General features: G+C 46.5%; 1 protein-coding gene across 3 annotated transcripts in view; it reads right to left on the bottom strand.

Moving 5' to 3' along the window:
- The window catches only part of ADAMTS17 (ADAM metallopeptidase with thrombospondin type 1 motif 17), a 334842-nt gene that overhangs the window by 133798 nt on the left and 175211 nt on the right, over positions 1–25833 (bottom strand). For all 3 annotated transcript variants that reach the window (XM_035303700.3, XM_078375967.1, XM_078375968.1), the window contains 2 exons: positions 22507–22647; positions 19933–20083 (listed from right to left, as the gene is read on the bottom strand). In XM_035303700.3, coding sequence (XP_035159591.1) covers positions 19933–20083; positions 22507–22647 — 292 coding nt within the window. The remainder of the gene's footprint in view (positions 1–19932; positions 20084–22506; positions 22648–25833) is intronic.

The following is a 25833-nucleotide window of genomic DNA, read 5'->3' as shown; positions in this document are numbered from 1 at the left end:
TTATGAGGCAGGAGTGTTTGGGATTAGCGAAATGACGGCTCCGTCAGGACAAAGAGGAAGAAGGTGGTGTCAACTGTTATGCATTTTATAGACAGTGCTTTCTCATGAAACGTTTCTAACCATCAAAGAAAAGAAGAATGAGGTTAGGCAAAGATTTCTTAAACAGAACTCAAAAAGGACTATCCATGAAGGAAGAAAACTAATGAATTATACCATATAAAACTTAACAACTGCTGTTTTCCGGAAGGCAACTGCAAGAACACAACAACATGTTTGCAACACATAAGTACCTGTAACGTGTACTACCAGTAACGTGTTTGTATCCAAAACATGATTTAACACAACAAAAAATCCTTCAGATCAATTAAGAAAAAGACCCAGTTGAAAAATGGGCAAAAGTCTTGAATAGACACTTCATAAAAGAGAATGAATAAATGGCTAGTACACATATGAAAAAGGGCTCAGTTTATGTAGCCGTCAGGGAAGGCAAATGACACCCACCACTAGACACCCTGATACACGGGCTAGAATGAAGATGCAAAGCACCATTCACTCACTGGCAAGAATGTGGCACAATGGGTCCTCTTGTATACTGAGAACAAGATTTTAACTCGGTTCAACAGCTTTGGAAAACTCTTTGGCAGTATTTGTTAAAGCTGAAGACATACACATTCTAATACCCAGCAATTCCAATCATAAGTATGTAACAAAAAATATGCATATGTGTTCACCAAAGACATTATCAAGGAAGTTCACTGAAACACTATTTCCATTAGTTCCACGTTGGAAACAACCCAAATGCCCACTGCAGAACAGATGAACTATGGTATATTAGAACAATGGGATACTGTAGGATTCCATTTACATACAGTTCAAAAAAAGAAACAGAAACCTACACTGTTAGTAGTCAGGAGAGTGGCTACCTTTGTCGTCAGCTTAAGAACAAAGAAAAGGGGAATGACAGCAAAGGAAGCATGAGCATGGCAGCCTCTCATCCAAGCTCAGCCACCTGCACTGCTCTGTGTGCCCAAGCCAAGCAGTCACAGTTCCTGTGACACATTTTCAGTACTCAACAGATGCGGTGACTACAAGAATGCTTGTAGTCACCTTGATGCCTTCTAGGATCGACAGCTGGCATTCATGTCATGCACTGCAAATGACAAAGTGATCTCGTTCCTGTCATCCTGAGTCTCATAGCAGCCCTGGGAGGCAGACAGGAGGGAGCTTTCTCTATTTTTTCCACTTTTCCAATGAGGAGGTCAATGTTTCTGAAGGTCAGGGAGTCTGAGCTGGGTTAGAAGCACAAGACTCACAAAGAAAAGAACTAAAGTGATGTAAAAGCAAAGGCACTGGCAGGGCGTGGGTTCAAGCCTGTAATTCCAACACTTTGGGAGGCCAAGGCAGGCGAATCATGAGGTCAAGAGATCGAGACCAACCTGGCCAACATGGTGAAACCCCGTCTCTACTAAAAGAAAAATAGAAAAATTAGCTGGGTGTGATGGTGTGCACCTGTAGTCCCAGCTACTCAGGAGTCAGAGGCAGGAGAATCGCCTGAACCCAGGAGGCAGAGGTTGCAGTAAGCCGAGACTGCACCATTGCACTCCAGCCTGGTGACAGAGCAAGACTCCAACTCAAAAAAAAAAAAAAAGGAAGAAGAAGGAAGAAGGAAGAAGGAGAAGAAGAAGAAAAGGCATTTGAATCTAAATTCAAGACCCTAAACTGAAATGATGGAAGATCTTATTCTCAGATTGAAAAGCAAAGCCCCAAGAAAAACTGGTGCAAAATAAGGAGTGCAGAGGCCTGTCCTGATAAGGTTACCGGGTTTCAAAGACAAAGCTGAACGTGCTTTGGGTAGCCAGCACGGATAATGGGAAAAGAGCTTGGGCTGTGCAGATGTCTTTGTAGCAGCCTCTCCCTACAGGCACTGGGGTGAGTGATGCTGATACAGATAGAAAGAATGGTAGAACATGCAGCCCAGGAATTTCTATCAACTAAACACTTGTTCAAGTACTTAGCCAAGGGAAAAAACATTTTGAACTTACAAGTAGGTAAATCCTTTTTTGGAGAAAATACCAGAGGATGACCTTTGGCCATCCTAAGAAATGACTGGAGAACCCAAAGAAAATGGGCCAGCAGTGAGCACTGATAAAAGTGTTGACTGAAACCAACATAGGGATGGGAGTTGGGGAACAGAACACACGGGACGGCAACCCAGACGAGGCAGAAATGGCAGACAGAGAACCTCACTGGGAGGAAGGTGCACTGGGACGGCAGCCGTGGGAGGCTGTGTACATCTACATCAATGTCTTCACCTTTTCTAGCTGGGGGAAGAGCAAAGTATAACAGATAAAAATTCAAAATTGAGATATAAAACCTTTCAAAGGTAAAATGTTAACCACAAAGAAAAATAACAGAATTGGGTGGAAGGAATGAAAGGGTGGGGCTTGGGGGTGGAGATGCTTTCATCATGCTCAGGCAGCAGGTACCCTAAAGAGAAGGGTGGCTGATTGATGAACGTTCTGCTTTCAGCAAATAGCAGACTCTGTGGGAGATAGGGCTGCTCTTCCAGTACGTAACAGCTGGGTACCATGATAAAGGATAGTTCTTATTGCTGAGCTCACCAGACGTAGTATCCAAGGAAGCAAATACAAAACCCATACCTGCTGTCTTCATATGTACACACCACTGCCACCAATCTGTGATAAGCACAGGCCAGGGAAGATTCTCCCAAGGGCAGGTGTTGGTTGACAAGACTCACACCCACCCTTTCATTTCCTCCACCACCGAATTGTGTTATTTTTCTTTGCGGTGTTAGGTGTTAACATTTTTACCTTTGGAAGTTCTTTTTTTTTTTTTTTTTTTGAGACGGAGTCTTGCTCTGGTGCCCAGATAGGAGTACAGTGGCACGATCTCGGCTCACTGCAACCTCCACCTCCCAGGTTCAAGTGATTCTCCCCCCACCATCAGCCTCCGGAGTAGCTGGGGATTACAGGCATGCACCACCATGCCTGGCTAATGTTTTTGTATCTTATGTAGAGATGGGGTTCCACTATGTTGATCAGGCTGGTCTTGAACTCCTGACCTTGTGACCTGCCTGCCTCGACCTCCCAAAGTGCTGGGATTTCAGGCGTAAGCCACTGCACCTGGCCTGAAAGTTCTTATATCTCAGTTAGCACTGCAGTTGGGAGAAGTCATCTGGGGCTGATCTATCTCAGATAGAGCAAGGTCAGGAGCTCGATCTGAGACACCCAGATTAAACCAGGGAATCTGGAAGGGTGTTTACCAGTTCTGAAAAGGCTAGAGGCAGCAATTCTTCAGTAAAAGGGGCTTTGGTTGAAACAAATTTAAGTTATCCTAAAGGAGAGCAATTTAGGATTTCACAAGTCCATGGTTATGTCCAACAAATTATTAACCCACAATCAAACACTGTAATATGAGTGAAGGTCAGCAGCAACAACAAACCAAAGATTTAAACTGCCAAGGTGTTTACGTGATAAAAGTCAGATACAGAATGTACAGTACCTGTAAGGAAGTAGAAGATGAGATTACATAAACAAGCTAGCAGCAAGATATTAACACTGTTGAATATAAGAAACTGGAAAGAACATTTAAAAAGGAAATACATCACGGATGAAGAAAATCAATGGATTCTGACAGCCCTGAATGACAGAACTGGTGACTGGAAAACAGATCTGAAGAAATGATACAGAATGAAGCCTGGAGAGAAAGGGCAATGGGGGATACCAGAGATGGGTCAAGAGATCCGAAGAACAAAGTGAGAAATACTGACGAACGTGTCTCATCAGACCCAGAGAGACTAGAAAGAATGGGGCAGAGACGATATTTGAGAAGAAAACAGCTGAAATATGCTGAGATTTACTCAGGGTGGTCGGAAAAATATTAAGGGAAATACCAGGGAAAGCTGTAAGATTATAGTCTCAAACCTGGAAGGCTGAACGATTTTAATGAGACAGGCTGAAGGCAGTCAGTTCTTTTTTTTTTTGAGACGGAGTTTCGCTCGTTACCCAGGCTGGAGTGCAATGGCACGATCTCAGCTCACCGCAACCTCCGCCTCCTGGGTTCAGGCAATTCTCCTGCCTCAGCCCCAAGTAGCTGGGATTACAGGCATGCACCACCATGCCCAGCTTATTTTTAGTAGAGACGGGGTTTCACCATGTTGACCAGGATGGTCTCGATCTGTTGACCTCATGATCCACCCGCCTTGGCCTCGCAAAGTGCTGGGATCACAGGCTTGAGCGTGCCCGGCTGGCAGTCAGTTCTTATCTTAGAGCATTAGGTCATAAGGTGAAGATTTGGGGTAACAGAAGCTTCCCCAGTTAAGTCTGTTTACCCCACATTCCTTTGTCTCTACTCCAGCTGTTTACTCACGTAAACTCGGCCCTCTCGGGGGAGGTCAAAGGGGGATTACCTGCTAATGGTGTTTGTTCTGGGCCTGGGAACCAAAACCTTTTATTGGTGGTAAAACCACTCTTTTAACCATGTTAATTATCCACAAGCATGTTGACTTAGAACCTGTGTTACTAAATCTATACTGAATAAATGTGAGGAGAATCAGTGAGGAGGGGTCAGGTAGCTGCGGTCCCCTTCCGAGAGCAGCTGACGACCTCCCTAGGCAACTTCATCACTGTACTCTGTGTGTTTGAGTGGATTTATTCATCCGCCGCTGAGTCAGTGTCTGCAGGACAGACCCCCGCAGGTGAGGATCAATGTCTCAGAAACACGTAGAATAAAGATATCTCAGCTTAGGAGCAGAAGGCAGTCTTCTATTACGGTTGACATAATCTCTGTCTCTTGATATCATGCCCCTTGTGTGACCCCTCTTCTTGAATATGGGCTGAAACTACTAACTTGCCTTTTTAAAAAAATTTAAAATGCTTTAACATACATTTAAAAAAACAGAGAGAAAACATCAGTGATTTCCTGGTGACAGGGGAAGAGATGAGCTTAAGCATGGGGGGTAGTTTGGGCGACGGACCTGTTCTGTGAATTGATCAGTTATATATTTCTGCATTTGCTAAATTTCAAAGACTGCGCATTAAAAAGGGTGAAACAGAAAAACCAAAGAAAAATAAGAGTTGGCTCTTTGAGGGGAACATAAATCAGATAAACCATTTGTCAAACAATGCAGGAAAAAGGGGAGAAAGTATAAATAATGATAAAGAAGAAAAGAAAGGAGAAAATATCTCAAATGTAGAGAAATTAAAAAAAATTATCAGGGACCCCTCAGCTCAGTTTATATGTATATAAGCCTGAGAAGAAATGATTTTCTAAGAATGTTTAAGTGAGCAAAGCCATTGTTCGGGAAGACTGAAAGTGTATATACAGTAATTGACATAAATGACCCAGAGGAGGTGTGGCAACGTCTGAAGGCATTTTTTTTGGTTGTCACAACCGGGCGAGTGCCCGTCAGCTACAGGGGGTAGAGGCCAAGGATGCTGCTGAACATGCTGTAGTACACAAGACAGTGCCCTGTAACTGTTCACAATAGCAAAGACTTGGAACCAACCCAAACGCCCATCCATGATAGACTGGATACAGAAAATGTGGCACATATACACCATGGAATACTATGCAGCCATAAAAAAGGATGAGTTCACATCCTTTGCAGGGACATGGATGAAACTGGAAACCATCATTCTCAGCAAACTGACATAAGAACAGAAAACCAAACACTGCATGTTCTCACTCATAAGTGGGAGGTGAACAATGAGAACACATGGACTCAGAGAGGGGAACATCACACACCGGGGCTTGTCAGGGGGTTGGGAGGCTAGGGGAGGGATAGCTGGGGGTGGGGGGATCGGCGGGGGGATAACAATAGGAGAAATACCTAATGTAGATGACAGGGGGATGGATGCAGCAAACCACCATGGCATGTGTATGCCTAAGTAACAAACCTGCACCATCTGCACATGTGCCCCAGAACTTAAAAAGAAAAAGCAAGATAGCACTCTACAGCAAAAACTGTCTAGCCTAAGACACCAACAGTGCTGAGGTTGGAAAACAGCTGCAGAGAAACTCAATGGCAGTGACACAAGGAAAAACAGTTACGTGGAGTATCCTGCCTGACCACTGCTTAGCTAGGTGACCAAGGCTAGCATCACCAGTCACGAGACAAGGACCACATGACCTCTGTGGTATCCGTCCCAATAATACTGAACCTCAATCTAGTCATGAGAACACATGAAACAAACCCAAAGGGCAAACTAACAGACTGGGCCTCTTCAACAGTGCCATAGCCGTGAAAGACAAGGCAAGACCAAGGGTCTGCCACAGACTGGAGGGGATCAGACAGACACGGCAACCAAATGCGAAACAGGATCCTGGTACAGAGAAAGGACACTGACGGGAAACTTGTGAAGCCTAAATGTATTTTAGTTAATAGCATCGCACCAAGGTGAATTTCCTGCTTTTCATAATGGTTCTATGGGTATGTAACTTTTTTTTTTTTTGAAACCTAGTCTCACTCTGTTGCCCAGGCTGGAGTGCAGTGGCGCCATCTCGGCTCACTACAACCTCTGCCTCCTGGGTTCAAGCAGTTCTCATGCCTCAGCCTCCCAGGTAGCTGGGACTAGAGGCATGTGCCACCATACCTGGCTAATTTTCGTATTTTTGGTAGAGATGGGGTTTCACCATGTTGCCCAGGCTGGTCTCAAACTCCTGACCTCAGGTGATCCGACCGCACTGGCCTCTCAAAGTGCTGGGATTATAGGCATGAGCCATCGTGTCCGGCCATGTCAGATGTTGACATAACAGCAAGCTGGGTGACAGGCATAGACTATTTTTTTTAAGTCTTCTTTAAGAGTCACAGTTGTCTTACAACAAAAAGTTAAAAAATAACACCATTTTTAAAAAAGGATGGGGCAAATCTACGCCAGTTCTGACCAACTGCAAGACGTACACACATAAGCAGTGAAGACATGTGGAGTGAATGAATGGGATGATACTTTCATCAGCAAAGCAACGCCTGGCACCAGTAGGTGGAGACAAGCACTGACAAGCTAAGCAGTCGCCAAGTCCAGGCAACACAGAAGCGCTTTATCGGGATTGTCGCTTTCCTACCCACACCAGCCTTGTCAGATAGACGCTCCCTATTCACATTTTACAGGTGACGAAATGGATGGACCTGTCCTGACCCCACTGGTTACACTACCTCTCCATCTGTCCCCAGCTTCCCCTGCAATCTCGCATTCTCTGTGTGAGTGCTCATCCTGTCATCTGCAGTGAGCTGGGCGCTCCGTGCTCAGCCACATGCCGTTCCCTCCACCTGCAGAGGTCTCCCTGGAAACCCTGCTGGGCAGCACGCCCCTGGCTTTCAGTGAAACTTGGTGCACTAGAACAGGATGGAAACCCACAAAGGAGCAGCTCCCGAGGCCAAATCAGGGGCGGGGTGCTCAGACCTCCCCTCCCACTCCCACCCCCAGTGGCTGTGCTTGAGTTGCAGTGGAAAGTCACAGTCCAGGCACACAGCAGGGAAAATCAAAGAGCTCTCTGGTTCTAGCATCTGTCACCTCACTGGCTACGCTTACGGTTTGGCAAGAGTCATCCCCAGCATGCTTTGCTGCTCAGTTCCTCGAGGGGCTGCATGATGAGTCAGCGCCAAGTGTGCATCCCCGGAGTGCCTCGAAAATTCGAGAAAGTATGAACTGCTCGGATGGCACCGTCGCTCATACACACAAGCCTTCACCGCTTTCCTTCAACTGGTGGTGTCCCTGTCTGTGAAGGACTGTGAAGCTCATGCTGCTGTTCTCTTGCCACGTCCTCTCTGGGTATCCACTGAGGGTTTGGAGGGGGGCTCTCACTCAAAGTGATACAGAATGAGATGCTTATATCAAGTCCCTCAAAAACATGCTGCTGATAACATGAGCCAAAAGGGAGAGAAAATACACGCTAAGAGCTGGATGAAAAAGTGACTAATCCAAATTTTCCACACGTACTACTGCAGTGTGAAGTCTTCCCGGGCCAGCATGCCAGCTCCACTTCTGGAAGGCTTCCCGAGTCCTGGGCTGGGCCACCCCTTCCATGTTCCTGAGGGCTGCAGAGACCGTCACCTGGCTGGGGATGGGGGCTGCCAGGTTAGGGTGACACCCAGGCCTTCAGCTGGCAGCAGGAACAAGAAAGACAACTCACAACTGGGATGGCGTGAAGAGCTCTCTGAAAAGGCAGTCTACTATAAACTTTCAAACACTTCTGGAAAATTAGGACCATCTGCTGCCAAAGTCCAACAACTCTGAGAGGCTGCAGATGCCGGGCAGGAAGCTAAGACGGAGACAGGCAAGATGGCTTTCCACCTGGAATCCAAGTCCATGCACTACTGTGCAGCCCTGTCTGAGAGGGGCAGGGCCAGGCTCCGGGACCGGGCCAGCCACCCACTCTGGCTAGGTCCACTGCATCAAAGGGACAGACTTCATTCAGATGAGCATTTTCCTAACTAAGCTGAACTGAAGAATCTTCAAGGAAGTTGTACAGAAAGACAGATACCTGAAACCCATGTTCCTGAAGATTTTTAAGACAGAAAATCTGGAGTAAGACACATAAACTTCTAACAGTCTCAGGAAGACTGTAGCAATGCCAGGTTTACAGTGACTGGCATGAAGGAACAAACTGTGGTCCCAAGGTGGAGTTCTGGCAGCCTAAGCGTCTCTCTATCCATAAGACGCCCATGTAAATCGCTGCAGGACATGAGAAAGGACAGAGGCCTGGGGACTGGGAGTTTGCCCAGGGAGAGGTACTGGACACTGGAAAGCAATCCCTGGGGATTCCAGGCTCCCCAGGTGAGGACAGCACAGGGAAAGACGTGGGAAGGGACAGGCCTATGGGATCTCAGCTAAACAGCGTCTCCTCCTGTCCCTCTGGCTCCAGGCAACAGGGTGACAGAGAATGGACACTACCTAAGATTTATTTTAGGTACTGTGTGTACATGCTACGTGCTTTAATTCAGTTACTGCTTAACTCTCATGACTCAATGCTGGGTAAGTAGAATTTATGCTCCCATTCTGCAGATTAGAAGACTTAGCCATAGTGAGACTAGGCAATATGCTGAAAAACAGAGGCAGAACGAGGCCCTGGGCAGCCCGACTAGAGAGCCCATCTTCTTTGACACAGTGTGAAAGAGAAAGCATCTCCACGCTGTACCAAAGGCAATTATGGAGAAAAGAGCAAAGGAGCAAGTATTAGGTAGAAAAAAATTGTCTAAGAGCCTCCAGTGCCTATGACCATTCTAGATCCTGCCTTCCTGAAATGACTGGCTGACAGCTTTGTGCTCAGTACCATTCTCAAACAGTAGTGTATCATGCACACCTCAGGTCCTTGTGAATACAACACACAGGCACATATGTGCTGGTGGCAACTAGCGTGAAGAGCCTACATCCTTTCCAAGCACTACTGTGTGGCAGCCATGCCTGGGCTGTGGAGCCATGACGGTGGAACGCATTCCCGGGAAGCAGTAGGGTAATTACACAGCACCTTTCAACTGAAAGCCTCCAGGACCAGGGGGTGGTGACGGGGCCTGAGACCACCTTTCTCAGGTTAGGAAGCGGTGGGGCTTTGTGAGGCAGAGATCCGGGCCAGGACAGTCCCCTAACCACACCCCTTCCTTCTTGCTGTGTCTCTAGCGGCAGTACAGACTCTTCCTTTCAGCTGACCGTGCCTGCATGGGGCCTTCCCACTCTCTGCTTCACCTGGCAGGATTACTGAGCTTAAGCAGCTTGAAAGGGCTGCTAAATAGCAACTTTCCTTTGCAGTGACTTTGCTGACGCGACAGGAGAAACTTGTAATCATAAAAAAAGACTGACTGGGCTAATTGCATAAAGTTTATTTCCCCTTTCTAATAAATATTTACCATCCAATGTTTATAACTTTTATGTTTGAACTTTCTTGAAATGCTTTATTGAATTAAAAACGTCACATTACCATTGGCTAAAAGAGGAGACAGCTATATTTGCCAGTAACTTTTGCAACAAATGCCAGCTATTGATGCCAATTTTTTCTAGTTCATATTTCCATAGACAGCTTTGAGCCTTACAATAGTAGCATTCTGCAGACAGGCAGGAAGGATTCAGTGGCAATGGTGTGGGGGCCTCCAGAGCCCTAAAAATTCATATGGACTGTATTTTAATTTTTCTCGTTTCTCTGATATGCAAATGTTTGAGAAACGAGCAACCTGGTTAATAGTTGAAGCCTAGACTGGTCCTAAAGCAACTGCAGTGACGCTTTTCCAAAGCTATTTGCCTACACCTTTGAGTAAGGAAATGATCTTTAAATTGATTGGTCTTAAAACAGCTATGAATTGGGAATGGCAGAAGGACATACAGAGGACCAGTCAGAAGGAAGGTCTGCATTCGAAATTCTGCCAGCACCTGGCCATTCTGTGCTTCTGTAGGCACCTGATGGAGCCTTCTCAGAGTATGTGGTGAATGCATTATTATCAAATACGTAAGATGACCCAGAAAACAGTTAAAATTGAAGTGTTTTAAAAATATAAAACATTCTACATTTGTGATATAATAATGTATGCGGTTTTTTTTTTTTTTTTTGGTCAGCACATAACAAGACCTGGCCCTGGGTCTACGAACTACTGTAATTTTGAATTGGTGGAGAGACTAAATGGTATTTTGAGATGTTAGCCACAATTTACATGGTATGCCAATATCTGTGATTCCGTGGTCGGGCATGGTAGCTCCATGCCTGTAGTCCCAGCACTTTGGGAGGCTGAGGCAGGTATATCACCTGAGGTCAGGAGTCTGAGACCAGCCTGGCCAACATGGCAAGCCCTGTCTCTACCAAAAAATACAGAAATTAGCCAGTCATGATGCCAGGTACCTGTAATCCCAGCTACTTGGGAAGCTGAGGCAGGAGAATTGGTTGAACCTGGGAGGCAGATGTTGCAGTGAGCTGAGATTGTGCCACTGCACCCCAGCCTGGGCAACAGAGCGAGACTCCATCACAAGAAAATACATCCATCCGTCTGTCCGTCCATTTATGTATCTCTCTGTATACCTACCTACCTACCTACCTACCTACCTACCTAACCTATGATTCCTAATCACAGTGGCAGTCACAGGTATGACTAAGACTGCTGTGGTTTACCAACATTCAGAATGGAAGAGAATACTAACTTCCATTAGAACGTGAAGAAAAAGAGACGTGTAATCTCTTTCCTATCCTGGCTCACCAATTCTCTGAAATCTTCCAAGGCCCCTAGGTAAGTGGCCCTGCTTTGGTACAATAACACAGAAAGGTAGATGAGAAATGCCGACCCCCGAGACCAGGGAGGCCTCTCCCTCCTACCAGGGAACGGTGTGGGCTCAGCTTGAGGCAGGCAAGCTACTTTCCCTCAGAAGAGGCAGTGGCAAAATGAAAACTGCCCATCACTAGTCATGATGGTATTTTTCTTAAAATATAGTCTATCCCGTTTCTTTTCTTCTTCTTTTTCTGTATTTCAGAAAAATAAAAAGCAACTGTTCAAGCCCTCAGCACTGGCGTGGCTCACAAGTTTTATTCCCTTCACAGTGTCCAGCCTCTGTCATATTTCATCATTTTTGTTTGTCTTGTAATATGCTTAAAGTTCTAGAAAATTTTGAGACAAAAGATGCAGACACACACACATCCCCCCAAATGGCTGCCCCATTTAAGCTCAGGTGCCTTTCTAAGCTACCGTAGGGCTGTGCACAGGAACACCGGTGAGGGGCTGACCAGTTCTCAGCAAGTCTTTTGGGGCGGGAAGGGTCCAGGGCTTGGAAATATGAATAGTGTTCTCAGTTCCTACATATGAATAGGGTTAAGAGAGCAGAGTCCTCCAGTTTTTAGAGTTGTAATTCCTTCACCCCTACAGCTCCTGACTGTGAACATTTTTCTTGCATTTTACAGCATCTAGCAAGTAGCATTCTTTTTCTCATTAAAGGAGGCCAAAATTGGTTTGAAGAATATTGTTGACAATTTTGCTTCCCTCTGAAATTACTAAGGATGCCTTGAGATGTCACGACCTCACTGGTATGACTGCTGACAAGAAAACTAGACCATTAGTGCTGCCTTTCTGGAGATACGGGATGATCTCGGGGCCTCACGAAGACCCACGTCTAAACTGAACATGTCAAGAACCCTAATATAAGGTGAATTGTTTACGTTTCTGAATAGAATGGAGTACAAATGATTAATATGCATTTATGATACATTTGACATGATCTGTTTCTACTGTGCTTAATCACAGGAATAAGCAATGTATGATGTTAGCTTCTTTTCTTGGCATATCAGCTAAAACTCTCTTATTTATTGGTTGGTTTACAGGTGACACTCTGATCTTTAACTCATCACATTCTGCCTTCATGTGAGATTATTTCAGGACAGGCATGGGGCTCATGCCTGTGATCCCAACACTTTGGGAGGACGAGGCAAGTGGGTCACTTGAGGTCAGGAGTTCAAGACCATCCTGGCCAACATGGTGAAACCCCGTGTCTACTAAAAATACAAAAATTAGTTGGGCGTGGTGGCGGGTGCCTGTAATCCCAGCTACTTGGGAGGCTGAGACAGGAGAATTGCTTGAACCTGGGAGGCGGAGGCTGCAGTAAGCTGAGATCATACCACTGCACTCCAACCTGGGTAATGAGAGTGAAACTCTGTCTCAAAAAAAAAAAAGATTATTCTACCTCATATATAGTATACAAACCTTACAAGAGTACACAGCTATGCATTACTCAACAAGGGGAATACATTCTGAGAAATGCATCAGGCAATCCTGACATCGTGCAAACATCAGAGTGCATTTACACAAACCTAGACAGTATAGCCTATTACACATCTAAGCTCTGTCGTGTAGCCGACTGCTCCGAGGCTGCCAACCCGTATGGCATGGTACTGTACCATTGCCTCCTGTAGGTAACTGTAACAGATGGTATTTGTGTATCTAAACACTGAAGTAGTAAGATAAAAATATGGCCTAAAAGATTAAAAATGGCACACCGTACAGGGCAGCTCCATTATCATCTCACAGGACCACCATCATGTATGTATGCAGCTGATACTGACTGAAATGTCATCATGAGGTGCATGACTGTACTTTCATTTCTCCCTTTCTGGCCTTTGTACGAATGTCATGCCTTTTACTTTTACGTATGTCACAAACCCTAAACGAACATATTAGTTTCCTATGGCAATCTGTATTAGTTTCCTATCGCTGCTGCTACAAACAACACAATTCTCGTTTAGTTGGCTTAAAACAACACAATTCTCGTTTAGTTGGCTTAAAACAACACAATTCTCGTTTAGTTGGCTTAAAACAACACAATTTTTGTTTAGTTGGCTTAAAACAACACAATTCTCTTACAGTTCTGGATGTCAGAAGTCCAAAATCAGTCTCACTGAGCTAAAGCTAACCTGTCAACAGGGCTGGTTCCTTCTGTAAGGCTGTGAGGTTTCCTTGCCCTTCCTAGCTTCTAACAGCTGCTGCATTCCTCGGCTCACAGCCCCTTCCTTGCATCAGGAGGGTCTATGACTTCATGCTTCTACTGCCACATCTCTTACTACTCACCCTGATCTTCTGCCTCCCTCTTATTAAGGACTCTTGAGTACACTAGGCCATCTAGATAATCTGGGAAAATCTCCCATCTCAAGATACTTAGCCACACCAGCAAAGTCCCTTCCACCATATAAAGTAACATTCACAGGCTCGGGAGGATAGGACATAAAGATCCTCCCAACTATATTCTTACTGTTTTACATAGAACACAGCTGGTTAAATGATCAATAATCTTTTGAAGACTTTAAGTATATCTAAATCACATATTTGCCCATGAAGGTACAACCTCCAGGGCTCTTCACTTCTTTGTGTAGATGCGTATTTCCACCTAGAATCATTTTCTGCCAAAGATTTCCTTTAATATTTCTTATAGTGTCAGCCTCTTGGTGATACTTTTTTTTTTTTTAGCTCTCAGAAAAACTGCATTTGACATTTAATTTTGAAAGATATTTTTGCTGGGTATAGAATTGTAGGCTGACAGCCCCCCTTTTTTTAGTACTTTACAATGTTTCTTCACTGTCCTTTCACTTGCACTGTTTCTAATGAGAAGTGTACTGTTAGTTTTACCTTTATTTGTAGATTAGATTATTTGACTTTTTTCCTCTGGCTCCTTCAAGATTTTCTCTTTTTTATTACTTTTAAACAATTTTATTATAATGAGTATTTTTCTAGATTTCTTCATGTTTCTTGTGCTTGGGGATCCTTGAGCTTCTTGAGTCTGTGGTCTTACAGTTTTCATCAAATTTGGGTAATTTTTGGCCATTATTTCTTCAAATATTTTTCCTATCCCTTGCGTCATCTCTTTCAGAGGTGTTAATTACATATTTTATTAGGCCACTTGAAGCCTCACAGGTCACCAATACTGTTTGTTGTTTTCAGTTTGTATTTCAATGTGGATAGTTTTGATTGCTTTGTTCTCAGGTTTACCAATCTACAATTTTTAATTTGCCATCAATTCCATTCAGGGTATCTTTCATCTAAGATATTGTAGTTTTCCTTCCAAGAAGTTCTCTTCGATCTTTTTAAAATATGTATCTTCCATGTTTCTACCTAATATGTTTAATCTTCTGCTACCTCACTCAACTGGCATATCAACATAACTCCTGTTTTAACGTCCCTGACACAGGTAGTTCTCTCACCTGTGGCATTACCAGGCTGATTCTGATCGATTTGTTTTCCCCCTCATTATGGTGGGTATGTTTTCCTGCTCCTTTGCATTCCTGGTTGTTTTCTACGTGATGACAGACATCGTGATATTACTTTATTGAGTCATGCATAGTTTTGTACTTCTACAAATATATCTGAGCTTTGTTCTAGGACTTGGGTAAAACACTTGGAAATAGTTTGATCCTTTGAGATGTTGCTCTTAAGCTTTATTATATCGGACCAGATCAGCATTTAGTGTAGGGCTAATTTTCCTGTGCTACTGAAGGAAAAGCCTCCTGTGCCCTACTTGATGACTGTGAGCTCCAGAGATTCTTCCCTCTCACTCTTTTAGATGGTTCTTTTCCTGGCCTCAGGTAGTTTTTCACACACCTGTGCTAACCACTAAGCTGAAATAGGGGATTCTGCAGATTTCCCAGTTCTCTCCACAGCTAGCTCTTTGTTCTGTGGTCCTGTGCCTTGTGAACTCTAGCTGCCTTGGCTTCCCCGTACAACCAGCTATGCTTCCTCAACTCAGGAGGACTCAGAGCTGACTGGAGATGGTCCAGGCCACAGGCCAGGACAATCACAGGGCTCACCTTGCTTATTTCACATCTCTCAAGGATCACAAGACTTTGCTGCTTGATGTCCAGTGTCTTGGAAAACACTGTTTCATAGATTTTATCTGTTTTTTGTTTTGTTTTCAGTTGTTTCTGAGGTAAAATAAATGAGGCCCTTGTTATTCCCTCTTTGCTAAAAGCAAAAGTTGGGGTTAGAAATTTAAAAGCAACTTGGGGATGGTGATCATTTCATTACATGATACCCATTTCAGTCTGCAGGGCATGACTCTAAAAGTCAATTATACGGCACTCAATTAAAAGGCCTTTCTTACTGGCTCTGCTGTCTCTCGCTGAATGAACAGTACAGGTCTAGATGATGCTTAATTTCCCACAGCTCCCAGGAGTTCAACAGAGAAACGCTGATCCTGGAGATGCACAGATACATTAGCTCTGTTCCCCACCACAGGTGGCAATCAGTGTTAACCAGAAAGGTAGTAACAGATACCAGCTCCCCCTATTGGGCACCAACCTTAGGACAGACCCAGTTCCCCACACTTGTCATGTGTCAACTGACCAGAAGCCTGAGTTTTACTCATGACGACTCTAAGGCATACAGACGATCTCTAGGAACCAGCTGGCAAGTCACTCACTGCCAGACTCTTTGCAGTGCCTTAAATGGCTTCTTGTTCTGGGAAGAAGCCATGGAAATGGTTTATATGAACCCCTGAAAGACAACTGACAAGGTCTTACGTGTTATCTTGGTGAACCAGATGGCCAGACTGAGAAAGGTGAAATCAGACTTATAGAGTAATACATCGCACAGGCAGGTCTCTAAGGGCTTCTTCCTCAAATCTAAGCTTTTCCACAGGTTCATTAACAACTGAGCAAAGCCACATAAGGAAGGCTTAACAAATCTGCTGTTACGGTCATGGCTGGACTGGATCTCAGCACAACACATACTGAGCACCTACCATATGCCCGGTACTGCCCGAGGCAGTTCAGAAACACTGGTGAGCAGAAGCAAAGACTGCTGCTCTGGAAGGGTTTATCATCTAAAGAGGGAGGCGCAGGAATAGCGGTCATCAGCCTGTGAGCTACAGAGCGTGTTAAAAGATGGCAAGTGTCTGAAAGCTGGGCTTTCCCTTAATCAGGAGAGGCGGATACTTCACAGTGTGCAGAGGAAGGTACCGGACTGTCATCTTAAAGAAGGGTAGGCAGGGTAGCCTCACTGAGAAGCTTACATTAAAAAAATGAACAGAATTCAAAAGAGATGGGGGAATTAGTCATGCGGGTAACTGGGAGAAGACTGGCTGGGCGGGGGAAACAGCCAGGATGAAGCAAGTGGCTCTCTGGTGGGTCCAAGAAGAACAGAAAAACCAGTACAGCTGGAACAGAGTAAGTGCAGGTCAGGAAGAGGCCCAGAAGGAAGAAGGGAGGGGCACATACCCACACCAGCAAGGCGCATTGCAGGGAAGAATGAAGGGACGAGAGCACGCCTACGCTCTCCTGCCATGCCCATCATCAACCACAACCAGTCCTGCAAAAGCAGGGATAGCACAGACTGTTGCCACAGCAGGCCCTGGAGCCCTGGAGAATGGCACTGTCTTCACCTGGACTTAACTGACATATGCTCCAGGCCTAGGGGAGCAGGCCCCAAGTCCTCGGTTCTCAAAGGGTTTACAGGGAAGCGTCCGGTCTTCTGCATTTTCCTCCCCAGTAGTGCAAAAGAGTATGAGTGTGACATTTTCTCCAGTGTGCATGGTCACTGCGACCCCACGGTCAGATTCCTCTACAGTCACCACCGACCAGCTGAGACTGGTGGCCATCAAGGGGATGGTCATTCCATCATTCCCCTAAGAAATCATGTCTGCTAGTTACTGGAGAGGAAAACACACATTTATTTTATTGTTGGGAAACCCTCAAGGCAAAAGGAAGTAGGAAAACATAGTTTGCAGTTGCTACGGAGCCCAGGACACGCACATAGGAAGATCTCACTAAATATGCATTTGGACTTTGAGCTTCTAGGGAGAAAGGAGCCCCACAGCTGAGCTAATCAATGCTTGCTGCCTCCTAATTGAATTCTTCTAATAAAAAGATGATTCTGAAGGAAAGTAAAATACCACATCCCCTACCTCCTCTTTGGGGGTCTCTGAATGACGGGAGCTTTCCTTTCCTCCACCTTGGCTTGCTTTCTAGGCCCCCGCTTTCCAACTGGGTGAGCCTGGCTTGTTTCCTCATCTCTCACCTTCCACATTCTCATCTGTTGAAGTGGGGTTAAAAACCCTTGCCTTTGGGGTTGCAGTCAGGGTTGTGTGTGACAGTGCCAGGACAAAGCCCAGCCTGGGAGACTGTGGGCCCCCAGTACACGTGTCTCCCTCCCTTGGTCCCTCCTAGTCCAACTGGGATGCAAGGGCTTGGCTCCTAGAAGGGAAAAGAGCTCCAGTTCTCACGGAGCAGGCAGTCTCTGCCCAGCCCCTGCCCCACTTAATCCTGCCCTGTAGGACCCGCTCAGCCTGGCCTGCCACATCTCACCGGCCCTGGGGAGGACTCCACAGTGCGCAGAGGGATCACGCTGCCCCTTGGCTCAGCTGGGCACCATCCACTTCCCCACCCCTGGTGTCTGGGGCCCTTTTCTCTGCCTTAAGTCCTCCCTGGTTATCCCATCCACACGACCTCATGTGGTCTCCACACCATCAAGGGATGCCCTGAAGCCTGCTCTTCCCTGCCATCTCTGTACCATCCATGCACTGTAGGGAACTGAAGAGGGGGACAGGCAGATAGGAAGCCTCTTGGTAGGCACTGTATATGTGCACGAGAGCCTTAGCAGTCAAGCCACACAGTGGCTGATGGAGTCTGGGCACCGCTGCAGGATGCTGGGGGCGATCCCATTCTAGGGCTCATTATCCCTCCCCATGCAGGTGTCCTTCAACCCTGCTGCTAGGGGCAGGAGGTACAGGCAGCCAGTGGGACACTGACATGGGTGACAGCTTCCCATCGGTATCTGGAGAAGACCCTCGTAGGCACGCTCCCCAGGGGAATGGCAGGGGAGAATCAGCACTACAGTGTGGGTAAACGTCCTTTGGGGAAACAGCCAGGAGGAGGCAACTGCCTGGCTTTGAGGAGCTGCCCTTTTATGTACCCCCAAAATGGCCGGCGATGCCCCACCTGCAGGTTGTATCCCAGTTTCCTAAATTAACACTCATGTAGACAGGAAGCACTCAAGAGGCAGTGTCTGTCTCCAGAAATCTGGGCTAATGGGCACTGGGACCGCATTCTGGAGGCAGCCCTGTGTGTACCTGCGTGCCTCGGTGCTGCTCTGAGTGCTTGCTTCAGGACCCTGCCCAGCTGACCACACATCCTCCTTGGGACCAGGTGCAATTCTGAGTGCAGTGCTGGGACAGCCCTCCACCTCCTGGCTGCTGAGGTGCATGTACCCTGACCTCGTTCCTCTACTTCTGTCCTTCTCCGCAGGATGGTGCAGGCTCTGCTCCCCTAGCCCAGTCACTGCCAGGGCCAGCTGGACCAAAGGCTCCTGGTCTCTCCCTGTGGTCAGGGCCTTCCCTGTCTGCTGCACAGATGGCCATAGGCATGGAGACTGCCCTGCGCCAGGTACCCACATGCCCTTCTTGGCAACCCCACCCATAAAACCAGCCAAGCTCTGGACCTTGCTGTTTTCATCATGGTGAAAAAGTGTGCACTTGGGGGAGAAAGGGGCTTGAGTTCCAGCCCTTGCTCTGCCATCTACTAACCGAGCCATTCTGAATGTTCGCTTACTTGACGTGGTGGTGTCATCCGGGAGCCAGGGGTGGAATCTCAGGAGTTATGGCGAAGTCTAAATGGGATCACGCGTGTTGGAAGCGTCAGCACCAAACATGTAGGCACTGCTCAAAAAGCAGTAACTGTTTAATGGGGTTATTATCATATAATAAATTTATTACTTTTTTTGTTTGTTTTTTGAGATGGAGTCTCACTCTGTCACCCAGGCTAGAGTGCAGTGGTGCAATCTCAGCTCACTGCCACCTCTGCCCCCCAGGTTCAAGCAATTCTCTGCCTCAGCCTCCCGAGCAGCTGGGATTACAGGTGCCTGCCACCAAACACGGCTAATTTTTGTATTTTTAGGAGAGACGGGGTTTCACCATCTTGGACAGGCTGGTCTTGAACTCCTGACCTCATGATCCACCTGCCTCCCAAAGTACTGGGATTACAGGTGTGAGACACCATGCTCTGCCAATTTATTACTTGTTAAAATTTCCCAATTTGATACTCTCAAATGTTTAATAGTTTTAACTCTCTTTATCCACGCAGGGTTTGAAGTCAGGCGACAGTGTTCTACATCTCTAGTGTCCCAAGGTTTCCATACTAAAATGTCAGGCTCCTGGAGTCAGTAGTAACCCTGAAGCATTCCCCTGCAAAAGTGCCCATGTCGGGGACTGTGTGGAGATGGTGTGTCTGCAATTGTGTGTGTAGGTGTGTATGTGTGCACGGCCACGTGGAGTGCGCATGTGCAGGTGCCTGTGAGGATGCGATTATGCCTGTCTCTGTATGTGAATGTCTGTGTGCATATACCGTGTGCACTTGCACGTGTGGGTGCATGTGCTGAGTGTGAATGCCCACGTCCTCCAGCAGAAGCCAGACCTGCTGCGGGAGGGCTGGACCCATGCTCTGTCCCGAGCTGGCCCTCCCGTGGCTGCTTACCTCCTTGTTTCTGCAGAAGGTGGCGTTGGTGCCGAACAGGATCTGGCACTGCTCGTCGGCACTGTAGTGCATGCCCGGCAGCTTGTGTGGGAGGCGGACCCTGTGCTGGCTTCTGGCGTCGGTGACCAGCAAGCAGGTGCTACCTTGTGACCTGAAACAGCCGAGAGGCAAGTTGACTTGCAAATGTGCTGCTGAGGTTTATGAGTTTTCAGTCACCGAGGAGGAGGCACCTCCACATTCTTTATGAAAAAACGATGCAGGCACTGGCCACACAGACTGATTTTTCCTATGCATTCCTCTTTTTCCACATGGCCAAATGTGAATCTTTCCTCTGAAGGCAGTAAGAACCTGGAGACTCGGGAGGGACCCAGGAATGATACCCACGAGGCTGGTGGACTTTGACTGAGGAGGCTGAAAGCTTTCTGAATGAAAATGATTTTGGGATAAATCATCGTACTTTCTTAGACTATGGCTTTGAGCAAACACGATCATGAATAAGGAACAAGTCCAAGTCAGACTTGTTTCACTTTCAATGAGATCGAAAGGCTTATTTCCAACTCTGCAGGTTCCCTTCGAGCGCTTGTGGGGCCTCGGTGTCTCACCTGACCACGCCGTCCCTGAAAGCCACCAACAACACCTGCCAAGGACAGGATTTCAACCGGGGTGGGAGCATCCATTTACAATGGCAGGTGCATCTCTAAAAGTGGGAACTGGGGCCGGGTTCCATGGCTTTAAGCCAGCCACTGGAATTACTGAGATTAAGCCAGTAATCTTAGCACTTTGGGAGGCCAAGGTAGGTGGATCACTTAAGGTCAGGAGTTCGAGACCAGGCTGGCCAACATGGTGAAATCCCGTCTCTTATTAAAAATACAAAAATTAGCTGGGCATGGTGGTAAACGCCTGTAGTCCCAGCTACTTGGAAGCCTGAAGCAGAATTGCTTAAACTTGGGAGGCTGAGGTTGCAGTGAGCTGAGATTGCACCACTGCACTACAGCCTGGGTGACAGAGTGAGACTCTGACTCATAAATAAATAAATGAATAAATAAGTGAACTGGAGATTGTGAGGCTCTGGTTCTATGGGAGGTTACTTACTTCAATGCTTTTATTTCTCAATTTCTAAAACAAGACAGATGGTTTCAGGCAGGAAACCCAGTCACTTGGCAAGATTCTTAAGGAAAGTTGGATGAACACAAGACACACAGACTGATCCTGGTTTACTTCTCCTGGACTCAGACATACACCACTTGTCACTAGTGGGACCAGTACTGTGTACACGAGCAAATAAAAATGCCTCGTCTTGGCCAGGCATGGTGGCTCATGCCTATCATCTCAGCACTTTGGGAGGCTGAGGTGGACAAATCACCTGAGGTCAGGAGTTTGAAACCAGCCTGGGCAACATGATGAAACCCTGTCTCTACTAAAAGTACAAAAATTAGTTGGATGTGGTGACGTGCACCTATAATCCCAAGTACTGGGGAGGCCGAGGCAGGAGAACTGCTTGAACCCAGGAGGCAGAGGTTGTAGTGAGCTGAGATCACGCCACTGCACTCCAGCCTGGGAGACAGAGTGAGACTGCATCTCAACAAAACAAAACAAAACCATCCAAAGCACCCATCTCGTCGCTGTGATCCTTTCTCGATAAAGCGAAATAACATCAACGCACTGACAACACTTCTTAAGATCTGTGGTAACAAACACAGTAGGATATAGACTGTATTTAAAGTAACGAGTGCATTTTAAGCTGGTTTACCTCTGAACAATTTCCCATCAACAGGGAACGTCGTGAAAAAAGGCCTGGGATGGCACCTTTGCCACTACATCCCAAATTCACCGGGAACTTGACTGTGTTACTGGACTGAGAAGCTTCATCGGCGGGTGAGACTCGCCGACTCACTGCTGTCTCCCAGGGCGAATGCATTAACATGGCTAAGTACTGTAGTGGCCCGGGTCTGCAGAGTCACTCTGTGAACCAACCCTGAGATCCTGACACTAAGGAACCTGCACTGTCCACGGGTACAGACTGTTTGACAAAGGTCTCAAACCAGATGGCCGATCCTTCCACAGAAATCTGAGAATGGAAGGATGCCAAAATATTCTGGGGAAGAAAGCAGCAGTGAGATCAACACAGCCCTCCCTTCCCCTCCCCTGAAGTGAGGAAGGGGAGCAAATCCACCCCCAACCCCCAGCAAATTCACTTCCTCTTGAGGGAAGCGGCCTCCACTTCCACCCCAGGAAACACTCCATTCTGCAGCAGCCCAGGGGCGCCCTGGTGACCACAGTCACAACAGTGCAGAAGAATGACACGGGCTTCTTAAGACAGTGACTATGTTGATATTTCAATCGATCAATAATTACGTAATGATCACCGACTGCGCACCCAACCCTGGAGCAGACGTGCACGTGGGAGGTATTCTCGCCATCACAGGACGCTCCGCACTGACCGCCTCTTGAGGCCAGATGCGAATCCCAAATGAAAGTCACGTCTCCTACTTCACACTTGCTGAGACTTCGATACGTTTGTCTTTTAGACGTACTTTCTACACACTAATCCTAAAGAATAATTCTGGGACTTACTTGAGAAAGTGTTCAAGGTCGTCTCGGCTGCAGGAGGACCAGGAGAGGTCACTGGGGTTCCGGCCTTTCACCCACTCTCCCGACATGATGTGGGGCTTGCCAGTGCAGGATGAGTGGTCATCATCGTGGTTCATGCCCAAGCTGTCCAAGGAGGGAGAGGAACGCTTAAGCTACAGGCTTCTCGTTTCCAGGAGCAGGTGCTAGCGGACCATGCTAACGTAAATCAAGTCTTAAATACGGAAACTGACATAAGCTGAGTGATTCTCACAGGGCAGACCCATAGTCTTGCGTTTTTGGAGAAATACAGGGTGAGGATTTGCTTATTTATGAAGAGAAATTCAGCAAATGACAGACACTAATAGCACTCGCTAAATAACAATAAATCAACAAAGTATGTTAACTCCGGTAATAAACTGTGACATGATAGTTCTTAACCTCTAAGCTTCTGATGGTTAGACTCGTTTTCTTGCATTAAATATTCCAATAGTCACGGCTTTGGTATTTCTGTTCCTTAGAGATAAAATCACTATGCTAAGGGGAATCACTGGGAACCATCCTATATACTGACTAAGAGAACATCCTGAACTGAAGGCTTCAAACTCATTATAAAGTATGGCTTTTCTGTCTTTCATATCACTATACCTGAGTCTAACAAGATCATACCGGTCACCTTCCCTACTCAGCTATACCTGAGAGATACCAGGATGCCTGTCCAGGCCTGGAGGGCTGATCATACACTGTGAGCTGAACAGTGATCTTGGCGTATACACATGCCCTCACTGGGGTAAGCCAAGACACAATATCCAGGGGTCCACAGTCTGGGCAGTGATCTTAGCGTATACACATGCCCTCACTGAGGTAAGCCAAGACACGGAGCACACAATATCCAGGGGCCCACAGTGTGCTGGCCCAGAGTTCCTTATGATCTAATGTGTAGAAGGATGACCATCTTTCAACAATTTCAGTGGAACAACAAAAAAAAATGCACTTTCATTCATTCAAAAATATTAGATGCTTTCCAAGCAACAGGTAATGGACCACAAGGAGAAGATCTCAGATCACCGGCAGCTCAGGAGAAGAGATGAACACAGAGATAATTAAAGAGGCTTCTAAATTCTGCTCTAGAGCCACGCTTTCCTAGTTTGCTCACAGATGTCTGACCGTCTTCCATCAGCTCCCCTTCCTGGTGCCTCATGGTGGTGTCTCCCCAAGAGAAGCTCACCCTGTCTTATCCTCTGCATGCCTGCAGGCCACCCCCATGCCCTGCTGCCTACAGAGATCCTCCCCTGGCTAGCTCCCATGTGGAGTTGGATCAGCTGAAGTCACCCATGTCCTTTGGAGGATACGCTGCCTGGCGCCCATGTGTTCTAAACTTTGGGCCAGGGGAGCCTTCTCTGATCACCCACACGTGGCTGCCCCCATCAGTAGAGGGGTGGCAGGCTTACCAACTTTCATTTGTATTTATTCTTAAACCTACTGATGCCAGTGATACTTGTTATTTCAATTCATACATGTGGTTACACATTGAGTTAACCAATGAAATATGAGGACAAAGGCCAAGTTGTTCTCATGAAAACAGATTTAGCCAGGAGCTAAGATAGACTGCTGACCAATTGGGTGTGGGCAAAACAGCTGTAAATGCTGAGGAATAAATCATACAATTCTCCTCCCAGGCTGCTTCACAAGAGTCTTTTATAATCCTTTCTATGTGTATACACACGCACACACACACACGTGCGTGTATGAAACGAAACTGGATTCAGACTCTCATTATAGGCATGCTTTGTGTGAGGAAGGTATACTAGTCCATTTTCACACTGCTATAAAGATACTACCTGAAACTGGGCAATTTATAAAGAAAAGAGGTTTAACTGACTCACAGCTCTGGTGGGGAGGCCTCAGGAAACTTATAATCACGGCAGAGGGTAAAGGGGAAGCAAGGGCCTTCTTCACATGGCAGCAGGAGAGAGAAGTGCAAGCAGGGAAGACGCCAGATGCTTCTAAACCCCTCAGAGCTTGTGACACCTCCTCACCTTCACAAGAACAGTGTGGGGGAAACCACATCCGATCACCTCCCGCCAGGTCCCTCCCTCAACACATCGGAATTTGGAGGTTACAATTCAAGATGAGATTCGGGTGGAGACACAGCCAAACCCTATCAGAAGGTGACATGGAAGTCCAATTGGCAGACATCCATCCCCAAAGAAGAGGTTTTCCTTCTCCATTACAAAATTGGCCAAAATAATAATAATAATGTTTTCACAGTCTAAGTTATAAGAAAATGTCTAAGGCACCTAAGTATAATGTCTTGATATTTCTCCACTTGAAACAGTTTTTTGGTTAATCGATCAAGTGACCAACTATGGTCATGTCTGAAAAGAGAGCGTCTGCATCACCACCTAGGTATAGATGGCCACATTTTCCCTGGTTCGGGCCTCTATCAACCTCAGACCCTCCCGATAGAGGCCCACCGGCTCTTTCAACTCATCCAGTTTTCTCAAGGCAGCAGTAAGGGGTGCAAAGTGAGCATTTGGAAAAATGTTTATTGAATGGATTATCTGTTTAATACTGAAGAAAGTGCCAAAAAATACTGAAGAACTCATATCCATGACAAATGTGTTGATCCGGCACGGTGGTGGACTTCTTGGCAGAACAGCAAAAGGCACCTCTCCTTAGATTCAGTGTCATGGGTGAGCCTAGGATGCAAGGCCATGTCTGACAGACACTGGAAACATGGCTTGCCTGCACTCCACTACATTTCATCTTAGTACACAGCCTGTGTGCAGAGGATGGACTGAACCCCTCTTCCTTCTCCTCTGACTTCATCCCTATGCAGAGCTCCAGACCCTTCTGCCCATCCTAAAATGGTAGAACTCATGGCCCATCAGGAAAGGATCCTCAGAACCCAGCTCTCATCAGATTAGTTCTCCTGCCTCAGTGTCAGGAATCCATCCCATCAGGGTTAAAGGAAGGATGAAGGAATCATCAGACAAATCTGGCCGGTGAGAACAGTTTAGCGAGATTCTTTTTTAAATCCACAGATATCGCATTTTCTTTTTTTTATGATGGTGAAATTAGTATTATTTAATTGCACTTCAAGTCCTGGGGTACACGTGCAGATCTTGCAGGATTGTTGCATAGGTACACACATGCCATGGTGGTTTGCTGCCTCCATCCCCCTGTCACCTACATTGGGTATTTCTCCCAGTGTTATCCCTCCCAAATCTCCCCACCCACCCCCACTATTCCCTCCCCTACCCCCGCACCCCTCAACAGATCCTAGTGTGTGGTGTTTAGCTAATTCTTAATGCTCACTTTGTTGAATAA

The sequence above is a fragment of the Callithrix jacchus genome, chromosome 6 (genome assembly GCF_049354715.1).
Source record: "Callithrix jacchus isolate 240 chromosome 6, calJac240_pri, whole genome shotgun sequence".
In the NCBI taxonomy this organism is placed as follows: Eukaryota; Metazoa; Chordata; class Mammalia; order Primates; family Cebidae; genus Callithrix; species Callithrix jacchus.
Note: the sequence above shows the minus strand (reverse complement) of the source record. Positions and strands in the feature narration are given on the sequence as shown.